Below are 16,088 nucleotides of genomic sequence, written 5' to 3' on the forward strand. Positions count from 1 at the left end.
CTGCTCCAAATTTCTGTAAACGATTCCTATGCAAGACCCATCTAGATTTCTCTAATGCTGTTCCTTTTTACAAATTCATTTACTATGGACACTATAAATTGGTCAATTTTATTCATTCATTTATTTAATTTAATGTCATTAAATCCCAATACCACTAAGTTACAGATTTCAGAAGTAATGCATGACAAATCATAACTAATACTGTAAGAATAAGTTATTTATGTATTTATTTAATGCCAAAAGCATTGCATAATAAATAAGTTTAAAAGTGATAAAATAAAGGAATCACAAGCAGCTAAATAGTTTTAGACCAAAAGTGGGCAATAGTGACCGCATTTTAAGAATTTATTTATTTTATTTATTTACAGCATTTATATTCTGCCCTTCTCACCCCGAAGGGGACTCAGGGCAGATCACATTGCACACATAAAGGCAAACATTCAATGCCATGACACAGAATAGAGACAGAGACAGAGACAAGACGCAGGCACCGGGCTGGCCTCGAACTCATGACTTCTTGGTCAGAGTGATTTGTTGATTTGTTGCAGCTGGCTTGCTTTCCAGTCTGCGCCACAGCCCGGTATCATCATAGGTATCATCAGTAAATATCATATTGAGACGAGGGTTTGGGGGTCAGGAGTTATGATTGTGTTGTTCTAAGATTGCCAAAATTTAAGGCCAGGTGTTAAGGCTCATCTATAAATATATGTTCTCACCTCAAATGAAGGCATTGTGGGTGAGTCTGCTGTAGCAGTACAAAGCGGAAACTATACAATTTGCTTAACCTATTTTATTGGCTGTCCTAATCTGTTTTACCTGCCTTGCTTTTGTGATTTTTTCCTTCTGAATTTTATTTTTTATTGTATGTGTATTTCATTGCTGTTTTGAGACCGTTTAGTGCAAAAGGGGAATACAAATTTAATACATCAATAAATAAGACATCCCACATCATCATTTACAAGTAGCACAAGGGAACAATTTCCCATTAAGCACCAAGTGAGGAGTACAAAATCTTTTTCCTTGTCATTCAGGGTGTTAAGATTTTAAATTTGAAAAATACCTAAAGGACTGCAAGCTATACAAACAGAACGTATAAAGAATGCTTACGATTTAAGGCCATTGCCATAGTGTCCAATCATTGTAGGGTTGAACCGCTTTGAAGATCTCCCAAAATAAATAAGATCTGTAGCTTCCCCTGTAACAGATTAACAACAAAGTTTCTATCTAAGGCTGTTGTTATAGTTACTTACAATTACATAAAATAAAACTATAGGATTTTAAAAACTCACACTTTCGCATTTGCAGTATACAGTATTCTAAAGGAATCAAAGTAATTTGCATATATTGTCTATCTTGTCTAATTCCCTATAATAATATCTATAAGTAAGCAATATTATTACACCTTTTTATTACATATGGTGGGCTGCGGATATCAAACAAAGCTTTGTTGGATAACCCTGGGCCCCAGGAGGAGGTAAAAAACGACTTCCTACTGACTTTCTCCACGTCACCATAATTGTATAGGCTTCTCTCTTGACCCACTTTATAACATTGTCTTTTTTCTAAGCCAAGAACCCTAAATGTTTTAATCTTGCAAATCCTGAAACCATCCTGCGTCCACTAACTGTTATCAGTTTATAGGGGGCTATTAAGTGGTAGGGAGCAGCTATATGTTAAATCTAACCTACACAACCTCGAAGAAACAAACAAAACTGCAGTCCACAGTCTCAGTAGGAAAGACCAATAATGAAACGTAGCCAATATTGTTTTAGTACCGAAACAATCGCTCCCATCTCCATGAAGTATGTATACACCAAAGATGCTGAAATGGATTTGGAACCCAAATCTCACAACATTTTCTCATCGGTTGTAGCGTAAACTGTAAAATTAAGGCAGTTTGATACCACTTTTACTGCCATCATTTGATGTTACGGAATCATGGGAGTTGTAGCTTTCCAAAGTATTTAGCCTTCTCTGTTAAAGAGTGCTGCCACTCTATATCCCGAAAATAAGACAGAGTGATAGGCGTGGCTATGCAGCGTATGGGCACGGAGTGATAAAGAAGACAGGCAGCCCTTTTCATCTGCCTCATCATGTTACAGCTGCTATCTAGGAGGTGACTGCAGAGGTGCATGCAGCCCTATCAAAAAGGGATAAAATCACTGACAGTGTTGTTGCCAATGCACTCCAAGCAGGTTACATGAATAAGAGCTTCTCATTTAATGTCAGCTCTATTGCTCTATTGCCAATGGTTCTAAAGGAAATGCAGTCACAAGAAATTCAGAATGAAATTCCGGGTTTGGAGAGTTATGAAGATGTTCCAAAAGAAGACTTAATTGTTTGAATAAATGTAGACTGTTGTACCATACTTAATAAAAATAAGACATCCCCTGAAAACAAGCCATAGTGTGTCTTCTTGAGGAAAAATAAATGTATGACAGTGTCCTATTTTCAGGGGAACACAGGACCTCAACAAACTACAGCTCCCAAGATTCCACAGCATTGAGATCATGATTCTACAGTGTAAATGTACCTATAGCCATAATATGGCAATCAGATGCTGTATAAACTTGTGTTTAAGTCTAGGAATTTAAGTTTAGAAAAATCAACCTCAAAAACATGGGCCAGCTTATTCACAGGTCAATGTAAGTACTATACCTTATTTATTGCCAAGAAGGGAATTATCTTTTTTTAATGGCTATCATGGCGAAAGTAAAAGGTTTAGTCTACCTCTAAAGCAAGCACCTCCTCTACTCTCTCCATCATGATGCTGCTTCTGGCCTTTTTGAATGGCTCTATATTTCTCATTTGTGATCATGGCACAATTTTACCTTGATTACAAATAACCATGAAATCTGCTATAAAAGCTAGCCAGAAATCTGGAGTATTGCTGCTGAGCAGCATGTTGATGTGATCAGCTCCCTCCACCAGCAAGTGATAACGGTTGGGAGCAGAAGCAGTGACCCATACAGATACCTGCCCCAATTACTCATCACAGCATCACTTGCTGGTCACATTATCTTGCAGTGCCCCATTCAACAATACCACAGACACCTGTCATTCTGGAAACATGACTCATTTTCAAAGGCTTTAGGGATTGGATAGGGGGACAGCAACATGTGGAGTATCATATTGTAGATACATCTTTGCTGTGGCGTCTAGGCTTTTAAAATAAAATCTGTTGAAATGAAGATTAATGATGTTAACACCATTGTATAATAGCAGGATTTTAAGCACGTTAGTCTCAATGTGTCATCAAACATTTCTGGACATTTATATGGCAGAAGTGCTCATGAATTAGTATATGTTGTCAGATGTGTTGCGTATTATTCTGAATTGGCCAGTAGTATTGGCATGCTTGAACTGATATATCTCTCTTTGTGAATGTTTTTGTGTGTAAAATGTAAGCAAATGTTTTTAAATATATATAGACTGAATTATTACACTAAACTCACATGTGTATAAAGTTACAACAGTAATCATTTTCAGTATTGAAAATAATACAGATATCATAAGCCAATTTGCAACCATAATGAGATAAAAATTAGTTATCTCAATTCAGGCCACAAGAAATATGAGCGATCCTCTTGACAAATTATCTATAATTTTGCAATCTCCTTTTGAAGGTCACTTGTTCCAGAACACCAATGACTTTGTTCAAAATGAGAGCCCAACATAGTTTTCTAGGTGGCTGGACTAGTCCCTGAATGCTCTGAGCAAGAAAGAACAACATGCCTTGTTCTTTCTGATGAAAGATTTGTATCCACCCACTTGTTCCTTAGTGTAGGGAAAAAGCTGACCTGTTTGCTCATGAAGAGCATGGAAGTGCACTGCTAGCAGATGACAGCATGCCTCACATTGGAATATAAGTAGATGAATCATGCTGATGTTGTGGCTGATGTCAGAATGTTCTGCAAGAGTATTGCCTGAACTACTTTGGGGACACTCCTGAATCTCAGAGCAGGATTTAAAATGTAAAATTTGTGGTTAGCAAGGGATTGTTTTTCCCCCTGACACAGCTTTTAAAAGATATTGTCTCCTGGTGGGAACAAAACAGGAGCCCAGCTTTAAAAAAAGGAGAGGACAAGAAAGTACAGTGGAAGAGCTCACTCTCTGCCACATACACATACCACATTTGTTCAGGCTGTATTTTAAATCCCGTCCCTGTACTTTGTAGCTATTTAGCACAAGTCAGATTAGGCCAGGTGTCACCATGACATCCAGTCACACCCAGAGCAACCAGAAGCAGTTAAGATGTTCTGCTTAGGAGGCAGCTGTCTGGCAAGCTTGAAATAGAGCCACCCCCCCTCAAGCCCAAGCTGCTAAAGATAGCCAGCCCGAGTCTTCATCTTGCTTGTATATGCTTTAATTGTTTGTTCTTAATGTTAACAAAACCCCAAGACCCACCTGCAGACCCCTGCTGCCTGTGCAATGCCACCCTTCAGAGAAGGAAGCTGGCACACCCAATTCATTTCGCACGGTGGGGATTCTGAGAACACCTGATACACACATTCTGGGAAGAGTTTATTTTAAGCACTGGTTAACCTAAGCTCTAGGAGACAGGTTCCGCAGTTATCTTCTTGGCTCCAGATTGAAGCAGCTATGATCCCATCTTGCCCTATAAGCTGTTTGTACTTAACACCAAAAAAGCAGGGAAGGGAATCTGATCTCCTGGCAGAAGGAGGCAATTAGATGAAGCAAAAGAACATTTTGTGCCAAGTTAACTTTCACTGCAGGAAGAGGTTTCCAGGGGAGGGGAACAGATGAAACAAATGGACACTACAATGGAGCAGTCAACTGGTGATAACTCTGGCAGTCTGGTGTTTTAAAATGATGCTCAGGTCCATTCTATGTAAAAAGTAGCAAGGGGTTTTTTTGGTCTGGCATTGTGACAACAGCAAGTGGGGGAAACAATTAATACACTGGGTTTCTGGGAGTCCAGACATCAACTCCCAGAAGTGGGACATCAACTCCCAGAAGATCAATGCAGACAATGACAATGGATTTGGGGAGATGTCATATAAACCAACCCGAATATAAGCCAAGGCACCCAATTTTACCACAAAAAACCTGGGAAAACTTATTGACTTCGAGTATGAGATGAGGGTGGGAAATGCAGCAGCTACTGGTAAATTTCAAAAATAAAAATAAAAATAGATACCAATAAAATTACCTTAATTGAGGCATCAGTAGGTTAAATGTTCTTGATTATTAACATATTTAATACTGCAATTTAAGATAATAATAAGACTTTAATAAGATAAGACTGTCCAACTCTGATTACCTATATACTCAGGTATAAGCCAACCCGAATATGGCCAGAACCCTCACTCGAGTATAAGCTTAGGGGGGCATTTTCAGCCCTAAAAAGGGCTGAAAAACTAGGCTTATACTCAAGTATATACAGTATATTTGAAGAAGCTCAAGGTGGCATGAATGAGGCAGTCTTAGAGAAAAATTATTGCCTTAGGCCAAAATTATGAAGTAAATTGGAAGGAGAAATTGGAACTGGCAGTGATCTATTCTAAAATAGAAGCACTCTTCTTGATATTTTCTGCAAGAAGAGTAAAAGAATAAAGGCATCTGGCTTTGTTATCAACAAACCAGCTCTAACTACACTATTCTGCTTTGGTCAGATCTCACCTAAGATACTGTGCCTAGTTCTGGGCCTCACAGTTCAGGAGGGATAGTGATAAGCAGGAAGATATTAAAGGAACTGTGAACAAAATAAAAGAATTGGAAATCAACCCTAACTGGCTGGTTGAAGTTTGTCAATGTTTTGAGCAGGATTCTTTCCTGGCTCTTTCTAGAGAAGTCTGGTGGTTTCTCACCAAACTTTGGATTTAACTCAAATCAGTTCAGCTTCCAAAATTATATGAGATTGGGTTTATACAGGAAAATAAAAATGTGAAACAGTCGTATTTCTATACTACATTTAGCTTTGTTTGACAGTGTTATATGCATGAATACATGTGCACACAATTATGAGAGCCAATAAATTCTATCGGAACAGTGTACACAATAAATCATGCATCTTTTTACACAAGCAGGGAGATAGAGATGATACCATGATTTATTTCAAGGCTTGATTCTTTCAAACTCATGTTTGTGTAACTTTGTTGGGACTCATAGCCTGACAATTATTGATTGCTATGCATTGCATTGATAACCTACTTTTACACTAATGGAATCAAGGCAGCATCTAAGATCATCTCCATCTTTTTGTCACAACAAACCTGTGAAATAAGTTAGGATGAAAAAGTCAAAAGCCTAAGGGCACACAATGGGCTTCATGGCTGAAATGCAGTGAACGATGGTGGCATCTATGTCAGTGAGGTGGTGAGTCCACTCCAGATTTTATATAGATTAAATGGTATGGCCCTATTGACTTGAGGATCATGGTTCAGAACCATGGAGAGCTCTTTCAAATTCTTGGCTACAACCCTAACTTGATTCATTGCCCTACTGACGTATAAATCATCAGCCACAGTTGGATGCATGGAGATATTATTGCTTGTCTTCCCAGTCCTAACTCACTATTTCGAGCAGTACACCACACCAATACTCAATGAGTGTAGGTATTAACTTACATGGAGTCATGCCACATCCATCATCCAAAAAGCACAACATGAATCCTCCTTGCAGATTATCATTATCCACTATAAAACAAAGTAAGAAAAAGTGATTAATAAACAGCTCTTTATAAAGTTTTGAAAGTCACATTTAATGGGAGAACAGTTCTTGGAATGATCAAATAAGTTACTTGTAAGTAGTTCCTTTTTGCAATAATTACGTTATTGTGTGAGAGTAATAAATTGGATAACCATTATTTCTGCTATAGAATTACTTGTATAAGTGCCTTTTGAAAAAGTAAAATTTTCAGTTCCTTTTGAATATTAGAAAAGCCACTGTTTTAAAAAGTATAATTGTAAGAACTAATTAATTTGGTTCTTCACTGGAATTGTATTAGTTTTTTTTTTAAAGAAACTTCCCAACTTTTCAGTAAGAAGGATTAAAAGGACCATAGGCATAAATGCAGCATATTCATGAAGACAACATGAAATCTCACTCGCTACTCCCTGAATGAATAAGGAGATGGAATAAGACTTGTAAAAAGCTCTTTTTGCTGTGATAAGCCTTAGAAGCTGAGGCATGGGCAGCAGACCTTTCTGAACTGAAGTTGAAATGTGAACAGTAGAGGGAGTGAAAGAGCTATCCAAGGTGCTTCAGCCTACTCTAAAAATAAATTCAGCACCTTGGATGGTGTCTTTAAAATTTGGACAAAAATGATATTCCACTTTGTCATTGACTTGTGAGCCACCAGTATTTGCTGAAATTGTGCTGGGGATGGTGTGAACTTTGCATGCTTTAATATAACTCCTTAAATTACAAAGCAAACATTTCTGTTCTAGCCTACAATTCATCCAGAATGTTCCAGGTCTCTATGTGCACGAGGGAGAGCATAGACAGCAGGTGATAGCACTGTCATCTGAGAGTTAAGTTCTATGGCTTGGTGGACAAACATACAAGAAGGTCTAGTTGTGCCACCCATCCCATTAGTTGTTCGAAGTGATTCGACACACATTGAAGGTGCATAAATGTATGTATGAGAAGGAAATATGGAGATGGCCCTCTATTATCTGATCCGCCTTACTGACCTTCCTTTTCACCTAGATTGATATTCTCTGGGTCACTGATGTCCCTTTCTTTGATTCTTCTCTGTCTCTCTCTGTCCTACACCTGGCTTTCTTCCAAAAGCTATCTCCCAATTTATTCTGCCATGCTAATTAGTTAGTACCAATATTTCTTTTATCTCCTTTTCCTCTTTGTGTTTCTTTTTATATACAGTTGCTTTCTGACAAGAAAGAAAATTTAATGTGATTATAATATCAAAGAAATGCAAACTCATTATCTAATCTGATCTTTTAAAGGGCTGATTCCACAATATGCTAAGACTGACTGTCCAGCCATTTCCAGTTTTTGCAAAAGCTATTTCAAGCTTTCACCAAAAAGCCCAGCCTTCCAATAGCCTTAAATCAAAGACAAATGCCTTTTGGAGACTTCTGGGTTGCAGGTCTCCATTCTGGGTCTTTTTCAGCCACGGGGAAATGAAGTAAGGGCACTATGCCAACTTAGCAGACTGCAATAAACTGGCAACCAGGCTACAGAACTCTGGGTACATCTGAGAAAACATACTTAGGAATGCAGGTATTTACATGGGTACAAATGAAACCATAGGTCAACTGAAGCTACGTCCCTCTACTGTTTGAGCAGAGCCTACATACGGACACCTCAAGTGGCATACGTTCTGATGCACATTATTAGGTACCCTGCAAAACAAAGAGTTCTTGATTGATTCCTTATACTGAAGATGCCAATTGGATGTGTGCAGAAACCAGTCTTCACCAAACTGGTATTCTCTGGGTATTTTGGACTACTACTCCCATCAGCCACATTAATCATGGACAATGACTGTGAAGATGGGCTTTGCAGCCCAAATCAGCTGAGGAAAACAGGTTGGGAAAGGCATTTGAAATCAAGTTAACAGTATGACCTCCATTATTCCCTCCCTCCTTTTGTCATAGGGACAATTTTAAATTCCATTGGCATGTAATTATCGACTAGTGGGCTTTTATACGCTAATTCACTGCTTCTTAAACTGTGGGCCCCAACCCCAAATGGGGTCACCCCCCCTTAGCTCAAGGTTGAGGTCACAAAAATGTTGGCAATAGTAAAAGGTTTCTGAACACAACCTAGAGATTTTCAGAAATCTGTTAGCAACAACATGCAGTGTTTATAGTAGACTCTGCAGAAATTGCTTCAGCAGTAAAAAGGAAAATCAGCCTATTTAGAAAACCTCACAAATGCTGGTTTACTATTGGTAAATATTTGTTTATACCTATTTTATATACCTATGTAAAAATTTCTTGGGTGGATAAGGTCACGAAAAAATTACCAGGCAAAAAGTGGTCACAAGTAAAAAAAAAAAAAGCTTAAGAAGGTCTGCTCTAGTTCTTTGAAATCAGGATTCAGTAGCCTTGAAATATCCTATATGATATTTACTGTTAGTTCATAATTAATTATATTTCTTTCAAAATGGCATAGCACCATGCACACACACATAAACAAGATACATCAGCAAGCTGGGAAAATTCCAAGGTCTTAAGAAGCATAAGCAATATTAAGGAAAAAATCCTAAAGGTGAGGATAAGGGACACCCCCGAAGCAAACTCATGAGGATTGAATGGGCAGGGAATATTGACTGATTGTTAGGGAAAATAGAGAAGTGGGTTAGGAGAAGATAATGGAGTATCCCAAAAGAGGACATTCCTATTTGGCTGCCTGAAATCCTTAACACACTGTACCATTTCACGGCAAATTTTATTTGTTAATATCTATTTTTTTTTACTTGTTACCATTCTGAAGTCACTTGATGAAAGGGCATTAATGAAAGGGAATTAATGAAAGGGCAAAGGGCAGCCTCTTCCTCACAGCTAATGAACAGTGGCCTGTTATGTAAGATCCAAGCAGCCAATTAGTGAAGCCAATGGACACTTGAGGATTTGTACCATTTGCATGCCTGGAATTGGGCCAGCGCCATAGCTGATTTCTTTTTACAGGGAGTGCATTATAAAGCTCTCTTTGTGCCACTACCTTCGGCTACGTTGACAGGTTCACTGCCATACAAGACAGAAACATCACTGACATCTATTTGGGTGCATTTCTCTACAGACTTTAACAAAAAGGTCAAAATCTACTTCTGTCACAGCTGTCCACTGGAACATTTTCACATAGGAATAAATGTGTCATTTCTTTGCAAAGCAAGCAAATAAACTGGACAATTAATACGCTCAAACAAAGACGCTTTCAAAATTCCCATTTAAATAGAACTCACCAGTAAGTATATCCAATCTGGTTGCACCAGCATCTCTGAAAAACATAGTTTAAATACAGATATAGATAAAAATAAAACACTGTGGTAATAATAATAATAATAATACACTTATAAGAACAAGCCACTTTACATATGATTAAAAAGACAGAATCCAAATTCATAGCTCTTTTACTCTGGATCCGTATGCAAAGTGATCTTGTAGCACCTAACAGGATTTCACATACACGAAAACTCAATGTCTATAAGTCATTTCAAAGCAGAAGGAAATCATGTAGCCCTCCAGATGTTGTTGGATTGCATCTCACAGCATAATCATTAGCTATACAGGCAATTATACAGTAGTTAAACAACAGCTGGAGGGCTGGATAATTCTTTCAAGGCTAGTCTTCAAATTTTAAAGCAATACAGGTTGAGCGTCTCTTATCTAGAATTCTGAAATCAAAAATACTTCAAAATATGAAACTGTCCACATGTGTGGTGAGACAGTGACACTTCTGCTTTACAATGTTCAGTACACAAACATTGTTTCCTGGACAATTGTTTCAGAAATATTGCATAAAGTCATGTTTAGGTCATGTGCATAAGATGCATATGAAACATAAATTAATTGTGTGCATAGACTTGTATCCCACTTCCAAGATAAACACTTCTGCCCATAAGCATTTTGGATAAGGGATACTTAACTTGTACAGACAAAGTAATACATGAATATATCACTGGGATAAAAATCAAGGAATTGAAAAAAAAATCAAGAGATTTTAAATACAGTATTTTGCTTATCTAATTCTCTCAGTCTCAAAGGTCACGTTCTACTTGCAGTTTGATCCAAAATAATGTGATGAAGCAATAATAAGTGAGTGAATGATTCTGGTCCACAGGGGAGAAATGTGTGGCTCTCCAGATTGCAACTCACATCAAACTTAAATCAGCAGAAATTCATGTAATACCGAAGGACATACTATTGAAGGAAAAACAGGAATAAGGCAGGAGTAAGTATTTGAGCTGTGTCTTTGGGTGCATCTATGCTGTAGAATTAATGCAGTTTGACCTTTAACTGCCATGGCTCAATGCTGTGGAACAATGGAGTTGTAAGGTGAGATACAAGGATTCTTTGGCAGAAGTTAAAAACAGTGTAAAACTATAACTCCCATGATTCCATATTATTGGGCTATGACAGTTAAAATAGGGTCAAACTACACTAATTCTACATTGTACGTTGATGCATCTTTTGTGTCTATAGAACAGAACAAAAGACATTTGTTTCCATTACCTAGATAAATCTAGTCCATACAGTTCTGTAACTTGCATAAAATCCAGCTCATAAATGGGGAATACGTACCGGGAATTGTCAATAAGTTCTGCAATGGCTCCAAAGAGGAAGTCATGGGTTGTGCTAAAAAGATACAAGGAGACATTGGGGCTGTTTTAAACAAAGAAGTCCAAAATACTAACAGCACAACAAAATGTATACAAAAAAACCTCGAATTTTAAATACTAGTTAATGCATTTGTAGAAAGTGGCTGGATGTAGATGTCTTTTAAGGCATCTTCTGTTCCTCCAAGGTTTATTGGACTGCAGCCTTAGCCACTTTTAATATGGACTAGGTCTTTGTTAAGCTTTCAGCTTTAAGGTCAGTCTGCTAACTGTCTTGGGGGGGTCCTTTGTTGGGAGGTGTTAACTGGCCCTGATTGATTCATGTCTGTGATGCCTCTGTTTTCTGAATGGTGTACTTTATTTACTGTCCTGATTTTTGAGTAGTCTACCATATGGCAGTCTACACAGAGAAGCCATTGAATCAAGACATGAATCAATCAGGGCCAGCTAACAAAGGGTTCCGCCAGGCAGTAAACAGCCAGACCTTGAAGCTGAAAGGCTATTCAATGCTAATCAAGGCGGCTACTTGAAACATTCACACCTGCCTCAAACAGACAAGAGTTCTTTCACCCACCCCAAACCTTCCAGAGATAGGGTTGTTGTATGTCTTTCGGGCTGTGTGGCCATGTTCCAGAAGCATTCTCTCCTGACGTTTCGCCCACATCTATGGCAGGCAACCTCTGAGGATGCCTGCCATAGATGTGGGCGAAACGTCAGGAGAGAATGCTTCTGGAACATGGCCACACAGCCCGAAAGACATACAACCCTGTGATCCCGGCCATGAAAGCCTTCGACAACTTCCAGAGATATATAAACCTGACCTGTCTAATTTCCAACAGACCTCACAACCTCTGAGTATGCCTGCCATAGATGCAGGCGAAACATCAGGAGAGGATGCTTCTGGAACATGGCCGTACAGCCTGGAAAACTCACAGCAACCCAGGCTAGTACTGTTCCTCTGGTCAAAGCCTTGAACCAAATGCATGTCTGGGTTGATGAATCTTTCGGGCTGTATGGCCATGTTTCGGAAGTTTTCTCTCCTGACATTTCGCCTACATCTGTGGCAGGCATCCTCAGAGGTTGTGAAGTATGTTGGAATCTTGGCAAGGGGGGTTTATATATCTGTGTAAGGTCCAGGGTGGGAGAAAGAACACTTATCTGTTGGAGGCAGGTGTGAATGTTTCAATTGGCCACATTGATTAGCATTTGATGGCCCTGTGGCCTCAAGGCCTGGCTTCTTCCTGTCTGGAAGAATCCTTTGTTTGGAGGTGTTAGCTGTCCCTGATTGTTTCATGTTGTTGCATGTCTTCTGGGATAAATGTCCGTGTAGACATGCATCCAGCAAGAGAGAAGGAGGATGCATTTACACTGCAGAATTAACGCAGGTCACTATCACTTTTACTGCCATGGCTCATGAGTATGGGATCCTACTTGTAGTTTGGTGAGGCACCAGCAGAGACGACTAAAGGCCTTGTAAAACTGGAACTCCCAAGGTTCCATAGTATTGAGCCATGGGGTCCAATTCCATTAATATTTAACTACCATGGCTCTATATTATGGCGTCGTGCGGTTATGGTTTCGCCTATTCTGCCAAAGAGCGCTGGTTTCTGACCAAACTACAACTCCCATGACTACATAGCAGTCAACTATAGCACTTAAAATGGTGCCAAAGCGCATTTATTCCCTACTAGTGTGGACGCGGCCTAGTTTTGTTCCACTCACGAGTTGGCGTGCAGGAATTCCAGGCACAACTCCGCCCTGCAAAGAGAGAGGTAGCCCTTCGCTTCGGCCATCTCTGCGGTGGGACCCCGCCACGTGCGCCTGCCTCGCCCGAATAGCCAGTCCCACAGCGCCCCCTGGTGCTCGCGAGCGGGAATGCTTCAAGGGAAGCTAGAGGAAACGAAGAATACCCATGATCATCCTGACCTCATCGGGGTTGGAAATGCCATCTCAAATAACAATTTTATGTTTGGGCCCTTTCACACAGCTTTATATCCCAGAATACCAAGGCAGAAAATCCCACAATATCTGCTTTGAACTGGGCTATCTGAGTCCACACTGCCATAGATTCCAGTTCTAAGCAGATGTGGCATTTTCTGCCTTGATATTCTGGGATATAGGGCTGTGTGGAAGGGCCCTTTGTCCTCACTGGGCGTATCAACACTGGATAATTAATGTCGCTTGACCCCCCCCCCCCCCCCAATTAGACTGCTGTGGCTCAATACAATAGAATCATGGAAGTTGTAGTTTTACAAAGTCTTGAGCCATCCCTGCCAAAGAGTCCTGGCGCCTCACCAAACTACAAATCTCAGCATTACAATCAAATCCACCACACCCTCATCCCATTCATAAGAATATAATTTTGTCAAGTCTTTTAACATTTGCATTTTTGGGTTGCTGTGAGTTTTCTGGGCTGTCTGGCTATGTTCCAGAAGGATTCTCTCCTGACGTTTCACCCACATATATGGCAGGCATCCTCAGAGATTGTGAGGTTTGTTGGAAACTTACTCAAGTGGGGATTATATATCTGTGGAAGGTCCCGGATGGGAGAAATAACACATGTCTGTTTGAGGCACATGTGAATGTTGCAATTGGCCCCCTTGATTATTATTATTAACAATAATAGAACTTCAAAGACTCTGGCAGAAACCAGTGCAGGTGGTCCCAGTGGTGATTGGCACACTGGGTGCCGTGCCAAAAGATCTCAGCCGGCATTTGGAAACAATAGACATTGATACAATCACGATCTGTCAACTGCAAAAGGCCACCCTACTGGGATCTGCACGCATCATCCAAAAATACATCACACAGTCCTAGACACTTGGGAAGTGTTCGACTTGTGATTTTGTGATACGAAATCCAGCATATGTATCTTGTTTGCTGTGTCATGATAAAATAATAATAAAACTTTATTTCTGTTCTGCCCTATCTCCCCAAAGGGACTCAGGGCAGAATCCAACAAACAACGGCATACATTCAATGCCTTCAAAAAACAGATAAATATTGGTATAAAGTCCCAACAAGACCCCACATATGAATTGAATAGCCTTGCAGCTTCAAAGCCTGGCTGCAAGAGCACTAGATGAACCAACCTGGACACAGTATATTATTTGAGAAGACAGAAATGCTGGACCACTCTAACAACTATCATGTCAGACTACACAGAGAAGCCACTGAAATCCACTAGCACGTGGACAATTTCAATAGAAAGGAGGAAACCATGAAAATGATGAAAATTTGGCTACCAGTATTTTAAAAAACCCTCAAAAATCAGGACAGTAAATAAAGAACAACACTCAAAATATAGGGGAATTCCAGAAAAGCAATGATCAGGGCCATTTAACACACACAACCCCTCCCCCCCCCCCAACAAAGGATTCCACCACGCAGCCAGGCTTTGAAGCTGCAAGGCTATTCAATGCTAATCAAGCTGGCCAATTGCAACATTCACACTTGCCTCAGGCAGACAAGAGTTTTTTCTCCCACCCTGGACCTTCCACAGATATATAAACTCCACTTGCCTAGTTTCCAACAGACCTCACAACCTCTGAGGATGCCTGCCATACCTGAGGAGAGGATGCTTCTGGAGCATGGCCATACAGACCGGAAAACTCACAGCAACCCAGTGATTCTGGTCATGAAAGCCTTCAATAACACTTGCATCTTTTTTCCATGCCATATTATAATAATGGTACATATCTGATTGTTAATTCAGCATTTCACTTGATCATTGGTTGTTCAAATTTGCCATTGTTTTGACATTTATAACTACCAAACGGTTTCTGTTTGATGTCAAAGACGTCTTTTCTATTTCTCCTTTTGTTACTCGTATATATTAATTTTTCTGATAGGCTTATAGCCTATAACTTTTTTAACCAATTCTAGATTGATACATTATCTAATTTTCTCCAATTTTTGGCAGTTATTAAACTGATTGGATGTAACTTAAATGATATGAGGTCTTTCTCTGAAAAATCTTTGTTTCCTTTCTGAAAGTGCCCCCTGAAAACAAATCATTTCCCCTATTGTTTGAATTGTCCAAGAAAGAACTTGTGATATTAGTTGATCTGTCTTTTAGGGCCTTTCCACACAGCTGCATAAAATCCACACTGAAATTGTTTATATGGCAGTGTGGACTCAGATAACCCAGTTCAGTGCAGATATTGTGGATTATCTTTCTTGATATTCTGGGTTATATGACTGGTAGAAGGGCCTTAAATTATGTTTTGATTTTAACTCTCTTTTTATTCAAAACCAAACAGAGCAATCTAGTAGGACCAAACAATGATTGGAAATCCATCAGGTCAGAGTTAGGGCTCTTCCATACTGCCCTATAGCCCAGGTTCTGATCCCAGGTTTTTTATTTATCTGGCAGTATGGATTGTCTGGAAGGGCCCTAGATTATATGAGTCCCCACTGCCAGATAACCGGGGATATACAGATAATCTAGGATCAGATCCTGGGATATAAGGACAGTGCGGAAGGGGCCTCAAGCATATGGTCACTGGGCAATAAAACATGCATGAAAAACTTATGTTGAATTTGGTAACATGGGCTGGATCTACACTGCCATATGATCCAGATTATCAAAGCAGACAATCTACATTATCTGCTTAGAATAATAATAATAATAATAATAATAACAATAATCAGGACCTCAAGATTGAACTTGAGAAAGACTCTGTCAGAAACCAGTGCAGGTGGTCCTGGTGGTGATCGGCACATTGGGTGCCGTGCCAAAAGATCTCAGCTGGCATTTGGAAACAATAGACATTGACAAAATCACGATCTGCCAACTGCAAAAGGCCACCCTATTGGG

The 16,088-nt window shown here is 39.5% G+C and overlaps 1 protein-coding gene across 10 annotated transcripts in view; it reads right to left on the bottom strand.

The window, feature by feature from the left end:
- morc1 (MORC family CW-type zinc finger 1) overlaps positions 1-13,133 on the bottom strand; it is an 86,273-nt gene extending 73,140 nt beyond the window's left edge. For 6 of the 10 annotated variants that reach the window (XM_008107781.3, XM_008107779.3, XM_062974872.1 and 3 more), the window contains exons 1-5: positions 12,992-13,133; positions 11,235-11,288; positions 9,896-9,930; positions 6,591-6,659; positions 1,108-1,195 (exon numbers count right to left, since the gene is read on the bottom strand). In XM_008107781.3, the coding sequence (XP_008105988.2) occupies positions 1,108-1,195; positions 6,591-6,659; positions 9,896-9,930; positions 11,235-11,288; positions 12,992-13,062 (317 nt within the window). In that variant the 5' untranslated portion in view covers positions 13,063-13,133. Of the gene's footprint in view, positions 1-1,107; positions 1,196-6,590; positions 6,660-9,895; positions 9,931-11,234; positions 11,289-12,991 lie in introns of those variants that run through there. The other 4 variants (XM_062974873.1, XM_008107782.3, XM_008107784.3 and 1 more) reach the window with 3 other exon arrangements.
- Between the last annotated feature and the right edge of the window lie 2,955 nt (positions 13,134-16,088).

Source organism: Anolis carolinensis, chromosome 3 (genome assembly GCF_035594765.1).
Source record: "Anolis carolinensis isolate JA03-04 chromosome 3, rAnoCar3.1.pri, whole genome shotgun sequence".
Taxonomy (NCBI): Eukaryota; Metazoa; Chordata; class Lepidosauria; order Squamata; family Dactyloidae; genus Anolis; species Anolis carolinensis.